This window comes from Thamnophis sirtalis, unplaced genomic scaffold (assembly GCF_051295495.1).
Source record: "Thamnophis sirtalis isolate CommonGarterSnake01/CBP01778 unplaced genomic scaffold, rThaSir2_p1.2 scaffold_8, whole genome shotgun sequence".
In the NCBI taxonomy this organism is placed as follows: Eukaryota; Metazoa; Chordata; class Lepidosauria; order Squamata; family Natricidae; genus Thamnophis; species Thamnophis sirtalis.
In genome coordinates this window covers 1785032-1802213 of record NW_028261388.1, presented here as the reverse complement: position 1 = coordinate 1802213, position 17182 = coordinate 1785032, and the positions used below count along the sequence as shown (strand labels likewise).

The 17182-nt window shown below is 47.6% G+C and overlaps 1 protein-coding gene across 1 annotated transcript in view; it reads right to left on the bottom strand.

Annotated features, from left to right (window-relative positions):
• Positions 1-267: 267 nt before the first annotated feature.
• Positions 268-17182, bottom strand: part of ATG16L2 (autophagy related 16 like 2) — a 57791-nt gene continuing 40876 nt past the window's right edge. Inside the window, exons 10-18 of the mRNA XM_087720948.1 lie at positions 11923-12028; positions 10627-10697; positions 8055-8126; positions 5757-5877; positions 5522-5627; positions 4464-4613; positions 3275-3322; positions 1582-1683; positions 268-721 (exon numbers count right to left, since the gene is read on the bottom strand). Of these exons, the coding sequence (XP_087577074.1) occupies positions 634-721; positions 1582-1683; positions 3275-3322; positions 4464-4613; positions 5522-5627; positions 5757-5877; positions 8055-8126; positions 10627-10697; positions 11923-12028 (864 nt within the window). The 3' untranslated portion in view covers positions 268-633. The remainder of the gene's footprint in view (positions 722-1581; positions 1684-3274; positions 3323-4463; positions 4614-5521; positions 5628-5756; positions 5878-8054; positions 8127-10626; positions 10698-11922; positions 12029-17182) is intronic.

Genomic DNA, 17182 nt, shown 5'->3' with positions numbered 1-17182 from the left:
CTTGATTCCCCTCCTCCTCTCTGTGGAAGCCCCTACCTCAAATATTGGAAGATGCTCTCCTGTCTCCCCTGGTCCTTCTCTTCCCTAGACTAGCCAGGCCCAGTTCCTGCAACCGTCCATCGTGTGTTTTAGCCTCCAGTCCCCTAAAATCATCCTGGTTGCTCTTCTCTGCACTCTTTCTAGAGTCTCACCGTCTTTTCTATAGTGTGGTGACCAAAACTGGATGGAGTACTCTAGGTGTGGCCTTACTAGGGCTTTGTAGAGTGGTATTAGTACCTCCCTTGATCTTGATTGTATCCCTCTGTTAATGCAATTTAGGATTGGCTGCCAAAATGGCTCTTGAGCTGGCTGTCCACTAAGACCCCAAGATCCCCGTCACAGTTGCTGCTCTTAAGCCTGATTCCACATCTTTGGTTCTGCAGGTCTGGCGGGGGTTTGGGGGGGGGAGCTTTCCCCAACATCTGGACTCCCCACCTGCCTCCTTCCCCCATCGCAAGGGAGGACGAAGACTCGCATCTGGGGGCCGAAGGAAGACCTGCTTCTCAGCCCCACCATCCCGGCCTCCAACAGTCCCCCCTCTAAAGCCACAGAGGGAAAGGGACAGAGGTGTAAGCATCCGCCTCTTCTCCTCCGCTACTTCCACAACACAATTTTCCGGCAATGTCCCGCGCTCCCTATATGGACTCCAGAGGGACTCCAGGCCACTGCGTTGATGGAAGACCTGGAGGGAGGGAGGGAGAGAGAGAAAGAGAGGCAGTAATAGCAATAGCAATAGCAGTTAGACTTCTATACCGCTTCATAGGGCTCTCAGCCCTCTCTAAGCGGTTTACAGAGTCAGCATATCTCCCCCAACAATCCGATAGATAGATAGATAGATAATAGATAGATGATAGATAGATGATAGATAGATAGATAGATAGATAGATAGATAGATAGCAATAGCAGTTAGAACTTATATACCGCTTCCTAGGGCTTTCAGCCCTCTCTAAGCGGTTTACAGAGTCAGCATATCGCCCCCAACAATCCGATAGATAGATAGATAGATAGATAGATAGATAATAGATAGATGATAGATGATAGATAGATAGATAGATAGATAGATAGCAATAGCAATAGCAATAGCAATAGCAGTTACACTTATATACCGCTTCGTAGGGCTTTCAGCCCTCTCTAAGCGGTTTACAGAGTCAGCATATCGCCCCCACAGTCTGGGTCCTCATTTTACCCACCTCGGAAGGATGGAAGGCTGAGTCGACCCTGAGCCGGTGAGATTTGAACCGCTGAACTGCAGAACTAGCAGTCAGCTGAAGTAGCCTGCAGTGCTGCATTTAACCACTGCGCCACCTCGGAAAGAGTGCGTGTGTGAGAGAGAGAAGGGGGTGAGAGAGACGATGCTTTTGAGGAAGCCCACCCACATCCCACCCAACCCCCCCAACCCCATAATAAGAACTGCAGGAAAGCAGGAAGGATGGGGGGGGTGTTTCCTGTTTGGGGGTCTTGTTTTTTTCCACCCCTCTGGGAGCGAGATTTGAACTGGCTTCCTTTCAAAGGGACCCTTCCGAGGGGAGAGAAATTCCTCACCGGTGGGCTCCCTCCAAGCGTTTCTCCAGCTTCCCCGTTGCCATGTCCCAGAGGAAGAGGCTGCCGTTGGAAGATCCAGCCAAGACGTAGCTTTTATCCGGGCTTCCGGTGGCAAGAAATTCCCAATAAAAACGAGGCCAAGAAACCAGAGACGAGGAAGAAGCCGAGAAACAAGCAGAGATTTAGCAGAACTTTACAGAACTTGGCACAAGCACTTATATGCCGCTTCACAGGGCTTCACGGCAGTTTACAGAGTCAGCATATCGCCCCCCAACCATCCGGGTCCTCATTTGACCCACCTCGGAAGGACGGAAGGCTGAGTCAGCCTGGAGCCTGGTTGAGACTCGAACTACTGGCAGTTAGCACTGAATTAACCTGCAAGAAGGAAGGAAGGAAGGAAGGAAGGAAGGAAGGGGGGAAGAGGAAGGAAGGAAGGAGAGAGAATGGGGAAGAAGGAAGAGAGGAGAGAGAATGGGCGAAAAAGAAGGAAGGAAGGAGAGAGAATGGGGAAGAAGAAGGAAGGAAGGAGAGAGAATGGGGAAGAAGAAGGAAAGAAGGAAGGAAAGAGAGAAAGGAGAAAAAGAAGGAAAGAAGGAAGGAAGGAGAGAGAAAGGATGAAGAAGAAGGAAAGAAGGAAGGAAGGAGAGAGAAAGGATGAAGAAGAAGGAAAGAAGGAAGGAAGGAGAGAGAAAGGATGAAGAAGAAGGAAAGAAGGAAGGAGAGAGAATGGGGAAGAAGGAAGAAAGGAGAGAGAAATGGCGAAGAAGAAGGAAAGAAGAACGGAAGGAGCGAGAATAGGGGAAGAAGGAAGGAAGGAAGGAATAGCAATAGCACTTAGACTTATATACTGCTTCACAGTGCTTTCTAGCCCTCTTCTGAGCAGTTTACAGAGTCAGCCTCTGGCCCCCAACAATCTGGGTCCTCATTTGACCCACCTCGGAAGGACGGAAGGCTGAGTCAGCCTGGAGCCTGGTGGGACTCGAACTACTGGCAGTTAGCACTGAATTAACCTGCAATAAGGAAGGAAGGAAGGAAGGAAGGAAGGAGAGAATGGGGGAAGAGGAAGGAAGGAGAGAGAATGGGGAAGAAGGAAGGGAGGAGAGAGAATGGGCGAAATAGAAGGAAGGAAGAAGAGAGAAAGGATGAAGAAGAAGGAAAGAAGGAAGGAGAGAGAATGGGGGAAGAAAAAAGGAAGGAAGGAAGGAAAGAAGGAAGGAAGGAAGGGCAATAGCCCTTAGACTTATATACAGCTTCACAGTGCTTCCCAGCCCTCTCCAAGTGGTTTACAGTCAGCCTCTTGCCCCCAACAATCTGGGTCCTCATTTGACCCACCTCGGAAGGACGGAAGGCTGAGTCAACCTTGAGCCCGTCAATATCAAACTGCTGGCAGTGGGCAGAGTGAGCCTGCAATGCTGCCTTCTCACCACTGGGCCACCACGGCTCTTAAACACGTCAAAACCTGAACATAATCTATTTATTTAAAGCATTTATCAGTCTTCCTCCTTCATGCTGTGTCCCAACTGCAGGGCAAACATTCGCACACTTTACAACAGGTGAGTTGCACCACCCAGCCCCCAAGTGTGGAAAGGATGCCCGGAGGGATGAAAACCGTGGGAGGGTTAAAAGAAGACCCAAGGGAAGAGACTCGCCCGCCAAACACCCATCACCCACCTAAGAACCAGCGGAGACTCACCTGAACACGGCCTTGGTCCCGTCGGACCCACATTTGAAGCCCTCCGCTCTTTGCAAAAAGAAAGAAAGAAAGAAGATTATAGTGAGACGAGAAGAGAATATTCGTAGCTCAGGGTTGAACTGAAGGGGGGTCCTTGGTGCTCTCTGAGCTTGGTGGTTTTCTTGCAAACGTTTCAATACCCAACTAGGTAGCATTATCTGTGCTAGAAGGAGGTGGGGTTAGAGGAGGAGGAGGAGGAGGGGGAGAGAAGGAGAAGAAAGAAAGATGAAGGAAGGAAGGAAGGAAGGACAGAGGGAGGACTGTGGGCTCCTTGATGCTCTATGAGTTGAACTGTTTTCTTGCAGACGTTATGTAACCCACTAAAAAACGCCATCAGTGCGAGAAGGGAGTAGGGCTTGTGGAGAGGAGGAGGAGGAGGAGGAGGAGGAGGAGGAGGAGGAGGAGGAGGAGGAGGAGGAGGAGGAACAGAAGGAAGGGGGATCTGTAGAGTGGAGAAGAGGAGGAGGAGAACTGTGGGGTCCTTGGTGCTCTCTGAGCTTGGTGGTTTTCTTGCAGACGTTTCATGATCCAACTAGGGAACATCATCAGTGTTAGAAGGAGGTGGGGTTAGAGGAGGAGGAGGAAGGGGAGACAAGGAGAAGAAGAGGGAGAGGAACAGGGGACAAGGAGGAAAAGAAAGGAGGAGGAAGGAAGGGAGGGAGGGAAGGAGGGAGAGTTGGAGGAGAACTGTGGGGTCCTTGGTGCTCTCTGAACTTGGTGGTTTTCTTGCAGACGTTTCATGATCCAACTAGGGAACATCATCAGTGCTAGAAGGAGGTGGGGTTAGAGGAGGAGGAGGAGCAGGGGACGAGGAGGAAAAGAAGGAAGGGAGGAAGGAAGGAAAGAAGGAAGGAAGAAAAGAAGGAAGGAAGGAATGACGGAGGGAGGACTGTGGTCTCCTTGGTGCTCTATGAGTTGAATTGTTTTCTTGCAGGCCTTTCATAACCCAACTAGGGAACATCATCAGTGTAAAGAAGTGTAGAATTTGCCCCTTGCGCTGATAATGTTCCCTAGCTGGGTCATGAAACGCCTGCAGGACCATCGCCCATCCCAGAGACCCTCAAGGACACCCCCCCCCCGGCGTCTAGGAACTGCAGTCAGCTCGAGACGGGGTGGGTGGGTGTCCCACCTCCAGTTCCCCGCTCCTCACCTGAACACCTGCTGGACCGTGTGCATCCGGAGGTCAAGGACCTTGAGGGTATTGTCCCGAGAGCAACTCAGGAGCTGCAGCTGATCGGGGCTGAGACTCAGCGAGGTCACCTTACCTCCCACGGGGACCACCTGCGTGCAGTGAGGGTCTCTGGGGGAGAAAGCAGAGAGGGAGGGGTTTACGGAAACAGGTTAAGGCAACGGCAAAACTAAGTTTCAAAGCCAACAATGATTTTCAAATCTCTCTATATATATCAAAACGGCCGTGTGTGTGTGTTTCCGTGTGTGTGTTCCAGCATAACTCTGGAACGCCTTGAACAATTTCAACCAAATTTGGTACACAGGTGACTTCCTCTCTGGACAAAAATATTGTGGGGGGTAATATATCCCTAACATCCCTTGGGGTGTGTGTGCTGTTAAGATGCAGCCTGTTGTGCCTTAAAATGGCTTCTACTGTACTGCCGTAACTCTGGAGCGCCTCAAGCAATTTCAACCAAACTTGGTACACAGGTGACTTCCTCTCTGGAAAAAAATATTGTGGGGGGTAATATATCCCTAACATCCCTTGGGGTGTGTGTGCTGTTAAGATACAGCCTGTTGTGCCTTAAAATGGCTTCTACTGTACTGCCGTAACTCTGGAGCGCCTCAAGCAACTTCAACCAAACTTGGTACACAGATGACTTACTCACTGGAAACAAAATACTGTTGGGGAGGGGTGTAAGACCCTAACACCTCACAGAGTGTGTGCTCTGTTAAGATACAGCCTGTTGTGCCTTGAAACAGATTCTACTGTACTGCCGTAAAATGGCTTCTACTGTACAGCGCAGTGGGGTTGCCATGATAATGGCTTCGCAGTCCTCCACAAGGCGGCTCCCTCTGGTAAGGGGGAAAATCCCAACATTAGAAATTACGTTTGGTCCAGACATTTCCCCCCCCTATAAATAAAAACTCGGACAATGCTGGGTTATCAGCTAGTAAAACAAATAAAACAACAAAGATATTTTGAAACCGACAGGAGTTGTGACCCAGGTACCGTCCTGCTCCTGGAGACCCACTCACCTGCTGTCCCAGAAACGGATCATCTTGTCGTGGTGCCCACTCACAATGACGTTGTTGCAACACACAACGTCGTTGCAGTACGAGAAGACCTGGATGGTCCTTGAACCTGCCAGGATGGGGAGCAGTCAATCATTGGGGCGGGCGCGGGTGTGTGTGTCTGGGGTTCCAAGGGACTCAACTGCGATGGGGGGGTGTCCCACCCTGCTTGTCCCCAAAAGGTTTGGCCACCACTTACATGCCCCTTTGACCAAGTCCCACTCCTTCACGGTGCGGTCTCGGCTGCCAGTCACAGCCCGATGCCAGGTGGACCTGAATTTAGCAGCCGTCACTTTGTTCGTGTGTCCCGTGAGGATTTCCTAGATGGGTAGAAACGGAGGAAGGAAGAAAGGGACAGTAAACGTCTAACGAAGAGCCAAAAAAAAAAAGAAATCCAGAAAGGTTCAGGAACCCAAATGGGGCACCAAAAACTCCAGGAACTTTCAAAGCAATCGGTCAATCACTCAAGAGAGAGAGTTGCACCCCATCTCAGGCATCAGGCAGATGGATGGATGGATGGATGGATGGGTAAAATAAGATATATAGATGGATGGATGGATGGATGGATGGATAGATAGATATAGGTGGATAGATTAGATAGATAGATAGATAGATAGATAGATAGATAGATAGATAGATAGATAGATAGATAGATAAGATAGATAGATAGATAGATAGATAGATAGATAGATAGATAGATAGATAGATAGATAGATAGATAGATAGATAGATAGAGATGATAGATAGATAAATAGATGGATAGATTAGATAGATGGATGGATGGATGGACGGACGGATGGACGGACAGACAGACAGACAGATAGAGATGGATAGATAAATAGCTGGATAGATTAGATGGATGGATGGATGGATGGATGGATGGATAGACAGATAGATAGACAGATAGATAGATAGATAGATAGATAGATAGATAGATAGATAGATAGATAGATAGATAGATAGATGTGGATGGATGGATAGATAAATGGTTAGATTAGATAGATAGATAGATAGATAGATAGATAGATAGATAGACAGACAGACAGACAGACAGACAGACAGACAGACAGACAGACAGACAGACAGACAGACATGGATAAGATACATATAGATGGATGGATGGATAGATAGATAGATAGATGGATGGATGGATGGATGGATGGATAGATAGATGATAGATAGATAGATAGATAGATAGATAGATAGATAGATAGATAGATAGATAGATAGACAGACAGACAGACAGACAGACAGACAGACAGAGAAATAGATAGGGATGGATAAGATACATATAGATGGATGGATGGATAGATAGATAAATAAATTGATAGATATAGATGGATGGATAGATAGATAAATGGATAGATTAGATAGATAGATAGATAGATAGATAGATAGATAGATAGATAGATAGATAGATAGACAGACAGACAGACAGACAGACAGACAGACAGACAGACAGACAGACAGACAGACAGACATGGATAAGATACATATAGATGGATGGATGGATAGATAGATAGATAGATGGATGGATGGATGGATGGATGGATAGATAGATGATAGATAGATAGATAGATAGATAGATAGATAGATAGATAGATAGATAGATAGATAGACAGACAGACAGACAGACAGACAGACAGACAGAGAAATAGATAGGGATGGATAAGATACATATAGATGGATGGATGGATAGATAGATAAATAAATTGATAGATATAGATGGATGGATAGATAGATAAATGGATAGATTAGATAGATAGATAGATAGATAGATAGATAGATAGATAGATAGATAGATAGATAGATAGATAGATAGATAGATAGATGTAGAGATATGGATGGATGGATAAGATACATATAGATGGATGGATGGATGGATGGATAGATAAATAGATGGATAGATAGATTAGATTAGATGGATAGCTAGCTGGCTAGCTAGATAGGAAGATAGGTGAGGAGAAGATAAAGAGAAGAAAAAGAAGAAGAGAAGGAGACAAATGAGCACAGAAAGGAAAGAGGAGAAAGAGATGGAAGATGGGAGAAAGTTAAGGACGAGAAAGAGAAGAGGAAGAGGAGAAGAGGAGTAAGAGAACGAGGAGCAGGAGATATTGAGGAGGAGGAGGAGGAGAAGGAAGAGACACCACAGAATCTCTCTGACTTTGCTATGATGGTTCATAAAACCAACAACCAATCAAAGTGACTAGATCTCCCAGAGAGTGGATTTCCTGGTGAGGACTTCCGGGGAGTGCTGAAAATGGCGTAAGACGAGGACAACCGAACCAGCAATCTTCTGCCAGTGCCACCCACCTCCGTAGAACTCAGTTCTTGCCTTCTTCTGAACAACCCCCCCCCCAAACAGGGTCCTGCTTTGGCCTCCTTTGGAGCCCTGGCACCCGGCCTCCTCTGACCAGATTTTAGCCAATGAGGATTGGGGGGGGGGTTCTCCCCCCACACCAACCCCCACCCCCAAACCCACCCCAGGTGGACTCACCTTAACCCTGCTGTCCCCCACTTTCCACAACTGCGCAGTGTTGTCGTACGTGGAGGCTAAGACACAACAGCCCTAAACAAGGAGAAGGTTTGGACAGAAAAAGAGCAGGAATATCAGGGGCAGAAGAGGGAAAACGCCCCCCCCCTGCCTCCCCCCCTTGTTATGGGGCAGGAAGCAAGTGAAGTTCTCCTGGGAAGCTTCCCCCACTCCTCCTCCTCCTCCTCTGTTGGGTGAAAACGATTCCCCCAAAGGACTTTCTCGGGGGGTGGGGGTGTGTGTTGGGGGTCTTCAAAGACCAAGCAGGTCAAAGACTGCTGGGTGACTTTGGGCCAATCACCAGGAGACTTGGGAATTCTAGTCCTGCCTTAGCTATGAAAGGTGTCTGGGTGACTTTGGGCCAATCACCAGGAGAGGGTGAGTTCTAGTCCCACCTTAGGCAGGGAAGCCGGCTGGGTGACTTTGGGCCAGTCCATCTCTTTCAGCCCAGCCCACCTCACAGGCTTGTTGTTATTGTGGGGGAAAGTAGGAAAAGAAGGGAATATTTGGTATGCTGGCTGTTTTGAGATGTTTATAAAAATAATAGAGGTGGGATTTTTAAAAAAATTGAACATAAAAAGTACCAGCAATACAAGCCAATCCTTGACAGGCAGACCCCCCCCCCCCCCCCATTCCCAAATGTTGAGTTGATGGGAATTTTGTGCCTTTGGCTGAAGTTTTCATCAGGAGTTTTGTCTGCCCCCTGCTGGACGTCAATGGGAAAAACGCCTTCAAATCCATTTTCCCATTTTCTTTTATTTCTCACATTTCTTTGCTGCCCATCTGGTGGTTCAGTGACTCCGAGGGGCTGGACAGGCCGTCCCCTCCCCCAGTGAGGACCCCCTGATCTCCCCTTGTGCTGTAAGCAATAGCAATAGCAATAGCAGTTAGACTTATATACCGCTTCATAGGCCTTTCAGGCCTCTCTAAGCGGTTTACAGAGAGTCAGCCTATTTGCCCCCAACAATCTGGGTCCTCATTTTACCCACCTCGGAAGGATGGAAGGCTGAGTCAACCCTGAGCCGGTGAGATTTGAACCACTGAACTGCTGATCTAGCAGTAGCCTGCAGTGCTGCATTTAACCACTGCGCCACCTTGGCTCTTGTAAGACTTCCTTCCTTCCTTCCTTCTTCTCCTTTTTCTCTCTTGTGATCTTCCTTTCTCTTGGGTTATTTTTCTCTTTCTTATTTCTTTCCCTCCCTCCCTCTTTTTTTCCTCTTTCTCTTTTGTGGTCTTTCTCTTTCACTTGTTGTCTTTCTCCTTCCTTCCCTTCCTCCCTCCCTCCTTTTTCTCTTTCTCTTTTGTGGTCTTTCTTTCTCTTTCTCCTGCCTTCCTTCCTTTCCTCCCTCTTTCCCTCCTTTTTCTCTTTTGTGGTTTTCCTTTCTCTTGTTCTCTTTCTCCTTCCTTCTTTTCTTCCTCCTTCCTTTTTTTCTCTTTTATGGTTTTTCTTTCTCTTGTCTTTCTCCTTCCTTCCTTCCTTCCTTCCTTTCCTCCCTCTTTCCCTCCTTTTTCTCTTTTGTGGTTTTTCTTTCTCTTGTTCTCTTTCTCCTTCCTTCTTTTCTTCCTCCTTCCTTTTTTCTCTTTTGTGGTTTTTATTTCTCGTCTTTTTCCTTCCTTCCTTCCTTCCTTTCCTCCCTCTTTCCCTCCTTTTTCTCTTTTGTGGTTTTCCTTTCTCTTGTTCTCTTTCTCCTTCCTTCTTTCCTTCCTTTCTTCCCTTTCTTTTCTTCTTCCTTCCTTTTTCCCCTCTTTTATAGTTTTTCTTTCTCTTGTCTTCCTTCCTTCCTTCCTTCCTTCCTTCCTTCCTTCCTTCCTTCCTTCCTTCCTTCCTTCCTTCCTCTTTGTCTGCCTCTGTCTCTCCCTGCTGAAACCCCACGGGGGAATTCCCAAAACATTTCAGACATTTGAAGTATTCTGGTCAGCCACGGAAAGGACCATCTCTACTGCTGAAACCTCTGCAGCCCATTTAAAACAAAAAGCCTCTTAAAACTACGCCAAATTTAAAGTCAGAAAAAAGAGGAATCAAGGAAGTTTTCGCAGTCGGAGGGAAACACCCCGACTTCCGTGAGCGATGGGCGCTGGCTTCTTCCCAGCTCAAATACAAAACACTCTCCAGCTTGTGACAGGTAGTCCTTGACATACGACCCTAATGGAGCTGGTCCCTAAAACAGCTCTGACCCGATTTCACAGCCTCCTTTTTTTTTGTTTTTCCCAGCGGCCTCTAACTGAACCCCACGGTCGTTAAGCGAACCAGTGGTTTGCTTTCAGTGAATCCCCGCAGTTGTTAAGCCAGCAACGCGGACGTTAGGGGAATTCTGGCGTTGCGGGTCAGACGGTCACAAAAGGGGATCGCATGACCCCCTCAGATGCGGCAATGGTCGTAAGTACGAAGCAGTTGCCACGTGCCCGAATTTTGGATCACGTAACCCCTGGGATGTTTACTACAGTCATGTGCGAGAAAAACGGACGTCCTTTACTTTTCTCAGTGCCGTTGTAACTTTGGACGGTCCCTAAACAAGAGGACCGACTTTGCGCTCACCGAGGGGTCGAAGGCCAGGCTGGTGATGCTCCCGCTGGACCCTTCCAAGGCTTCCTTCTTCTCCAAGCAGCCTGAAAACGACCCCAAAGGGCAGAAGGTGAACTCAAAAGCCAGAGGCGTCCAGAGGGAGGGGCCAACATCGAAGCCCCCCCCCTCCCTTTTTTAGACCCTGACGGGAGCATACGTGTCACAGAGGGACAGCGCAAGAGCTGTGGTGGCGCAGGGGTTAGAATGCAATAGCAATAGCAGTTAGACTTATATACCGCTTCATAGGGCTTTCAGCCCTTTCTAAGCGGTTTACAGAGTCAGCATATATTCCCCCAACAACAATCCGGGTCCTCATTTTACCCACCTCGGAAGGATGGAAGGCTAAGTCAACCTTTGAGCCGGTGAGATTTGAACAGCCGAACTGCAGAACTGCAGTCAGCCTGCAGTGCTACATTTAACCACTGCGCCACCTCGGCTCAGTAGCCTGGAGCAGTGCAGGCTAACTTCTGCTGACTACCAGCTGCCAGCAGTTCGATCTTGACCGGCTCGAGGTTGGATCGGCCTTCCGTCCTTTGAAGGAAAGACGGAAGGAAGGAAGGAAGGAAGGAGAGAAGGAAGGATCCTGATGGAACAGTGGTTAAAATGCAGAGGGTTGGAAAGATCTTAGATTTGTGTTGTGACCCACCAGTGGCCAGAGGAGCTGGTAGTAGATTAGGACAGTGAGGAGGGTTGGGGAGGAACCTGGACCAGTCCTGGAGTCTGGGGAAGGCTCGGACGAGGGCTCTGTGTTGGGAGGCAGAGAGGGGACCAGGGCCGTCCGACAGTTACCAGCTGCCTTCGGAGTCAAACATCAGTGAGGCAGAGGAACAGCTGGAGCCTGTTCCCAGTGTGCAGATGCGCAGAGTTCCCAGAGGAAGGGAAGAGCTAAAGAACAGGGGTGGACTTGGGAGTTAAGGCCACAGGTGGACGGTGAATGGCCCCTCCCAGAGGGAATAAAAGAGGAGCGACAGGGGAGTGGAGTTTGCAGGAGGCCATGAGTTCATTCCTGCATCCTTGCCAAGTATTGCGGTGAAGTTCTGAAAGACATGGGCCTGGTCGTTCTCCAAGACTGATCAAGGTCGGTAAGTGTGACCTGTCTGGAAAGAACTGTGGGAGAGGAAAGACTTGGCTGGAGAGGAATTCGCTGTCAATGAAATAAACGGGGTTTATAAGGACGGGGACTCCTGGGGAAGCCGAGGTCAGAACGCCACGTTGGATGAATGGATCCCGTCCAAAAGAGACAAGTGACCCCTTCAGCCGTCCACTTACCTCCCGCCACGCTCCAAAGCTTAACCAGCCTGTCCGCGCCCCCCGTGGCCAGCAGGCCTGAGTTTGGGCTGAAGGTGACCGCGTGGATCTCCGAGAGGTGGCCTTCCTGGAGAAGGGAGCAGAGAAGGAAGGGCTCAAGATACGACGGCCGATTTGACTCTGGGCCCTTGAGGTGGGACTGAACATAAGTCCTCCACTTATGACCATCATTGAGCCTGCCTTTTCCATTCTTTTTCATTTATCTATCTATCTATCATCTATCCATGCATTATATCTGTTTGTTTATCATCCATCCATCTATCTATCTATCTATCTATCTATCTATCTATCTATCTATCTATCTATCTATCATGTATGTATGTATGTATGTATCTATCCTATCTCTTTCATCTCTCTCTTTCATCCATCTATCTATCTATCTATCTATCTATCTATCTATCTATCTATCTATCTATCTATCTATCTATCTATCTATCTATCTATCTATCTTCTATTTTCTATCTTATCTATCAATCATCTCTTATCTCTTATCTATCTATCATCTATCTTATCTATCTATCTATCGTATTTATCTATCTATCTATCTATCTATCTATCTATCTATCTATCTATCTATCTATCTATCTATCATGTATGTATGTATGTATGTATCTATCCTATCTCTTTCATCTCTCTCTTTCATCCATCTATCTATCTATCTATCTATCTATCTATCTATCTATCTATCTATCTATCTATCTATCGTATTTATCTATCTATCTATCATCTATGTATGTATGTATGTATGTATCTATCTATCCTATCTTTCATCTCTCTCTTTCATCTATCTATCTATCTATCTATCTATCTATCTATCTATCTATCTATCTATCTATCTATCTATCTATCTCTATATATCATCTATCTATCTATCTATCTATCTATCTATCTATCTATCTATCTATCTATCTATCTATCTATCTCTATATATCATCTATCTATTTCTCTTTCATCAATCTATCTCTAAGTATCTCTCTCATCTGTCAGTCTATATCTATCTATCTATCTATCTATCTATCTATCTATCTATCTATCTATCTATCTATCATCTATCATCTATCTATCTCTTTATCTATCTCTAAGTATCTCTCTCTCTCATCTGTCTGTCTGTCTCTCTCTTTTATCTATCTCTTTCATCTATATGTCTCTTTCATCTCTCTCTCATCTATCTCTAAGTATCTCTCTCTCTCGTCTGTCTGTCTATCTATCTATCTATCTATCTATCTATCTATCTCTATCTATCTATCTATCTATCTATCTATCTATCTATCTATCATCTATCTATCTATCCATCCATCCATCCATCCATCCATCCATCTCTTTCTCTTTCATCTATATCTATCTACGACAGCCGTAAAGCAATTTTACAAGCCTTTTTTTCGCAGTGGTTAAATCAATGGTCATTAAGTGGACATAGTCCTTATTAAGTGTACGGGATGGTCGTTACGTCAAACCATTGTTTGCCCTGGGTGTTTTTTATTAGCCGGAAATGGGAAGGAAACGCCGGTCGTAAGGGTGAGAACTGGCCGTGCCACATCTTCCCCACTGCTGTTCTAACTCTGAGTTGGCACTAAGCGTCATTTAACCTGTGCTCTGGTTAGCTGTGTGGCCAAGGGGCTGCAGCTGGGCATATCGTGCTTCAGTGGCCCCAGGGGGCACCTGGGGAGGAAGCGATGGCTGATGAATACAGTCCTCGACTTACAACCAGTTTGTTTAGTGACCATTTAAAGTTACGACAGACCTGTCCCAGGCTACTTACGACACAGATTCTATACGTCTCACTCAGAGAGTGACATCTTTCTGCTTCCTTCGGTAAAACGCACCCATTGTGGCCAAGGGGTTTGCTTAACGTCCATACTGCATTCCCTTAATGACCTCATAAAATCCGGCATGGCAACCCACTTAATGACCGGTAATTCTGGACTTCATTACGGTTGTAAGCCGAGAAGTAGCTATACTGGTAAATTTAGGATGTTGAGGCTGGTGGTAGATTATTCCCACTCAAGAAAACCCCCACCATTGGGTCCTCGACTTACAACAGTTCCCTCAGTGACCGTCTGAAGTTTAGAACAGCACTGAAAACGGGGACATGACGTATTTTTCACACTTCGCCACATCATCGAAGTCACTTGCCAACGGACTCGTGTTTACGACGGTCGCAGTGTCCAGGGGTCATGTGAATCCCCTTTCGCGCCCTTATGACAAGCGAAGTCGATGGGGGGAAGCCAGATTCACTTAACGACCGCGTTCCTAACTTCACCACTGCAGCGATTCGAAAGGTCGTAAAACGGAGCCCACTTAACAAGTGCCCCGCTTAGCAACGGGAATTTGTTGGCCTCGACTGCAGCCATTAAGTCGAGGAACACCTTATTCCCACCTGAGCCTTTGGGCACAATAGCCAAAATGAAACCAGGGTAGCAAAATGGGGACGAGCGTGAAGGGCCCGATGGACGCATGTCGGAACAAACAAACCACCTTACTTGTTCATCGGCCACGGTGGAAGGGAGGCCGGTGGCCACGCAGGTAGGCAAGCTGTAGTACTGGTCCATCGACCCGCTGCTGACCGAATTCCCACGCTTGAGCCTGAAACTTGCAAAAGCAGAAAAATGATTTTAAGCACTCAACACATTCGCTGATTTGAGGAATAATTCACTGTCGCCCTGGGGTTTCTATCCCACCAAATGTGAGCCTTTCTTTTTTCTTTATCAACGCTTTCTTCTATGGCGACATTGATCGTGTGTGTGTGTGTGTGTGTGTGTGTGTGTTTGATTTTTGGCTACAAAGTAGAGGAAACATGGACCTCTCCTTGTCGGAATCTCTGTGTCAGGTTTCCGAAAGAAAGTTGCCCTGATTAACTTATGAGCCTCGAGCCAAGTTTCAAAAGAAACCCAGTCATTTATTAGGAGCAACATTTGGGCAATACCTAGTCAGATCTGACTTCACGTAATAGCAATAGCAGTTAGACTTATATACCGCTTCATAGGGCTTTCAGCCCTCTCTAAGCGGTTTACAGAGTCAGCATATCTCCCCCAACAACAATCCGGGTCCTCATTTCACCCACCTCGGAAGGATGGAAGGCTGAGTCAACCCTGAGCCTGGTGAGATTTGAACAGCCGAACTGCCGAACTAGCAGTCAGCTGAAGTAGCCTGCAGTGCTGCATTTAACCGCTGCGCCACTTCACATAACGTAAGTTATGGCAGAACGTTGCCCTTGTTTGCTCCCCCCCTCCCCACTCCTCAGTCTGTGTCATAAATCACATTATCCAACGAGGTGCTCCAGCAGGTTGTAGTATCCCATACCTCACAACCCTGCTGTAGGAATGTGGGCTCCGACTCCAGCTGAAGGTATGCATGGAATGCGCTCCCCTCTTTCCTCATCATGGCAACTCAAGAACAGACGTGGAAATGCTCTACGACACTGGCTCAGCGATTGCTTTTGCAAACCAACCCACTCCTCTTAATTTTCATCCTTCCTCAACCGATCCGAGGAACGGAATGGGACCTTCAGGCTCCTCCTACCCTTGGCCACGCCTCCTTCTCCAGCTTTCTTCCTCCGCAGGCAGAGGAGGTATTCGGCCAGTTTGGACTGGTTCGCCCGAGCCGGTAGTGGAAATTGCGGGCGCGCCCGCCCACTTACCCCAGCCCCTATGCCGTCCTATTTAGGCATGTTTCTGAGGCTGGCCCAGATGTGGGTTACTACTGGTTCAGCCGAGTAGGTAGTAACTCGGTCGCCCATGCCCCCAAACTGGTTCTATCGGCGGTGGTGGAAGATGCTGCCATCTTGTTTTTTTTGCTTTTGGGGAGAAGCAGTTTTTTCACTACTGCGCCCACAAACATAGTGCCTATCAAGCGCGTCCCTGAGCAAACTGGCAGGAAAAGAATCCGGAACCCACTACGCGAAAGGTGCAGGAAGAAGGACCGAGGGGGGTAAGGAAATGTCCACGCCCCCCCCCCCCCGAATGTACGGCTGCAATTTTAAAACGGCCTGATTGCAAGAGCGCATGGATTTTGGGGAATAAACCCATCGGGTGTTTCTTTTTAAAAAAAATAATAATAATAATTTTTCCGTCCAAGAACCGGAAGGGCGGAGTAAACCACTTACTCAAACCAGCCTTTCACCACCTCCTTGTACCTGGCGGTGCTGAGCGCAGTGGCAGATGCTGACCTGAAGAAGAAAACGGAAAGCAGGGATGGGAAAAAATCGAAGAAAGACCGGGGGGCAGGGGTGGGTGGGTGGGTAAAAGGTAATCCTCGAATTACGACCATTCGTTTCGCGACCCTTCAAAGCTACAGTGGTTCCGGGATCGAGTCCCGGCGGAGTCGCCAAAAACGGCACTGGGGGAAAAAAATAAAGGTCGCCAATGACGATCCCGTGACCACCACCCTCCCGTGGCAGCTGAAACCGTCGTAAATGCGAGTCAGTTGCCAAGTGCTTGAATTTTGATCACACGAGTGCTCAAGGATGCTGGGACGGCCGTAAGCGCAAAAACCAGAAGTTAGGTTCCTTTTTCCGCTGCCGTCGTAACTCTGAGCAGTCACTAAGCGAATGGCTGTAAGTCAAGGACCGGCTGCAGGCAGGAGAGATCGCCTGCTAAAGGGAACCCCTTACCTGAAGGGTCTTTTCCACAATTTTTCACCTCCTTTCTTCTCTTCGGACTCCTGTCCGCCAGCCGATTTCTTCTCTCCCGTTTTCATTTTTTCCGAGTCTCTAACAAAGGAGAACATTCAGAAGAAACGTTGTAAAACGTTTCAGTTCAAGGATTGCTCTGTTTCCTCCCGGGTAGTGTGGCCTAGAGGGGGCGCTCTCGCCCCACAGTCAGGAGGCTGTGGGTTTGATCCTAGGTAGAGCCAGATATTTTTCTCTCTAGGCACAATTGAGACTGTATCTGCCGAACAAAACTCCCCCCCCTGGTGACAGGAGAGGCATCCGGCCAGTAAAATACTCTGCTAGCTCCATTCAGTTACCCAGACTCCACCCCGCAAGCCATTATGGGGTTACTAAAAGGAGCCGACTGCTCAGTTTCCTCCTGATCTTTGCTTTATTTTATTTTATTCTTTATTTATTTGCTAAACGTATACGGCAAATGTTTACGCCTGGTTTCTAGCAAAAAATCACGCCTGCTAGCAAAAGATGGGTTTGATTAACGACCGGGGGGGGGGTTTCGCTTAATGACCAGGGCTTTTGCCTAAAGACCCCCACAAAAAGGAGAAGATTAAAATC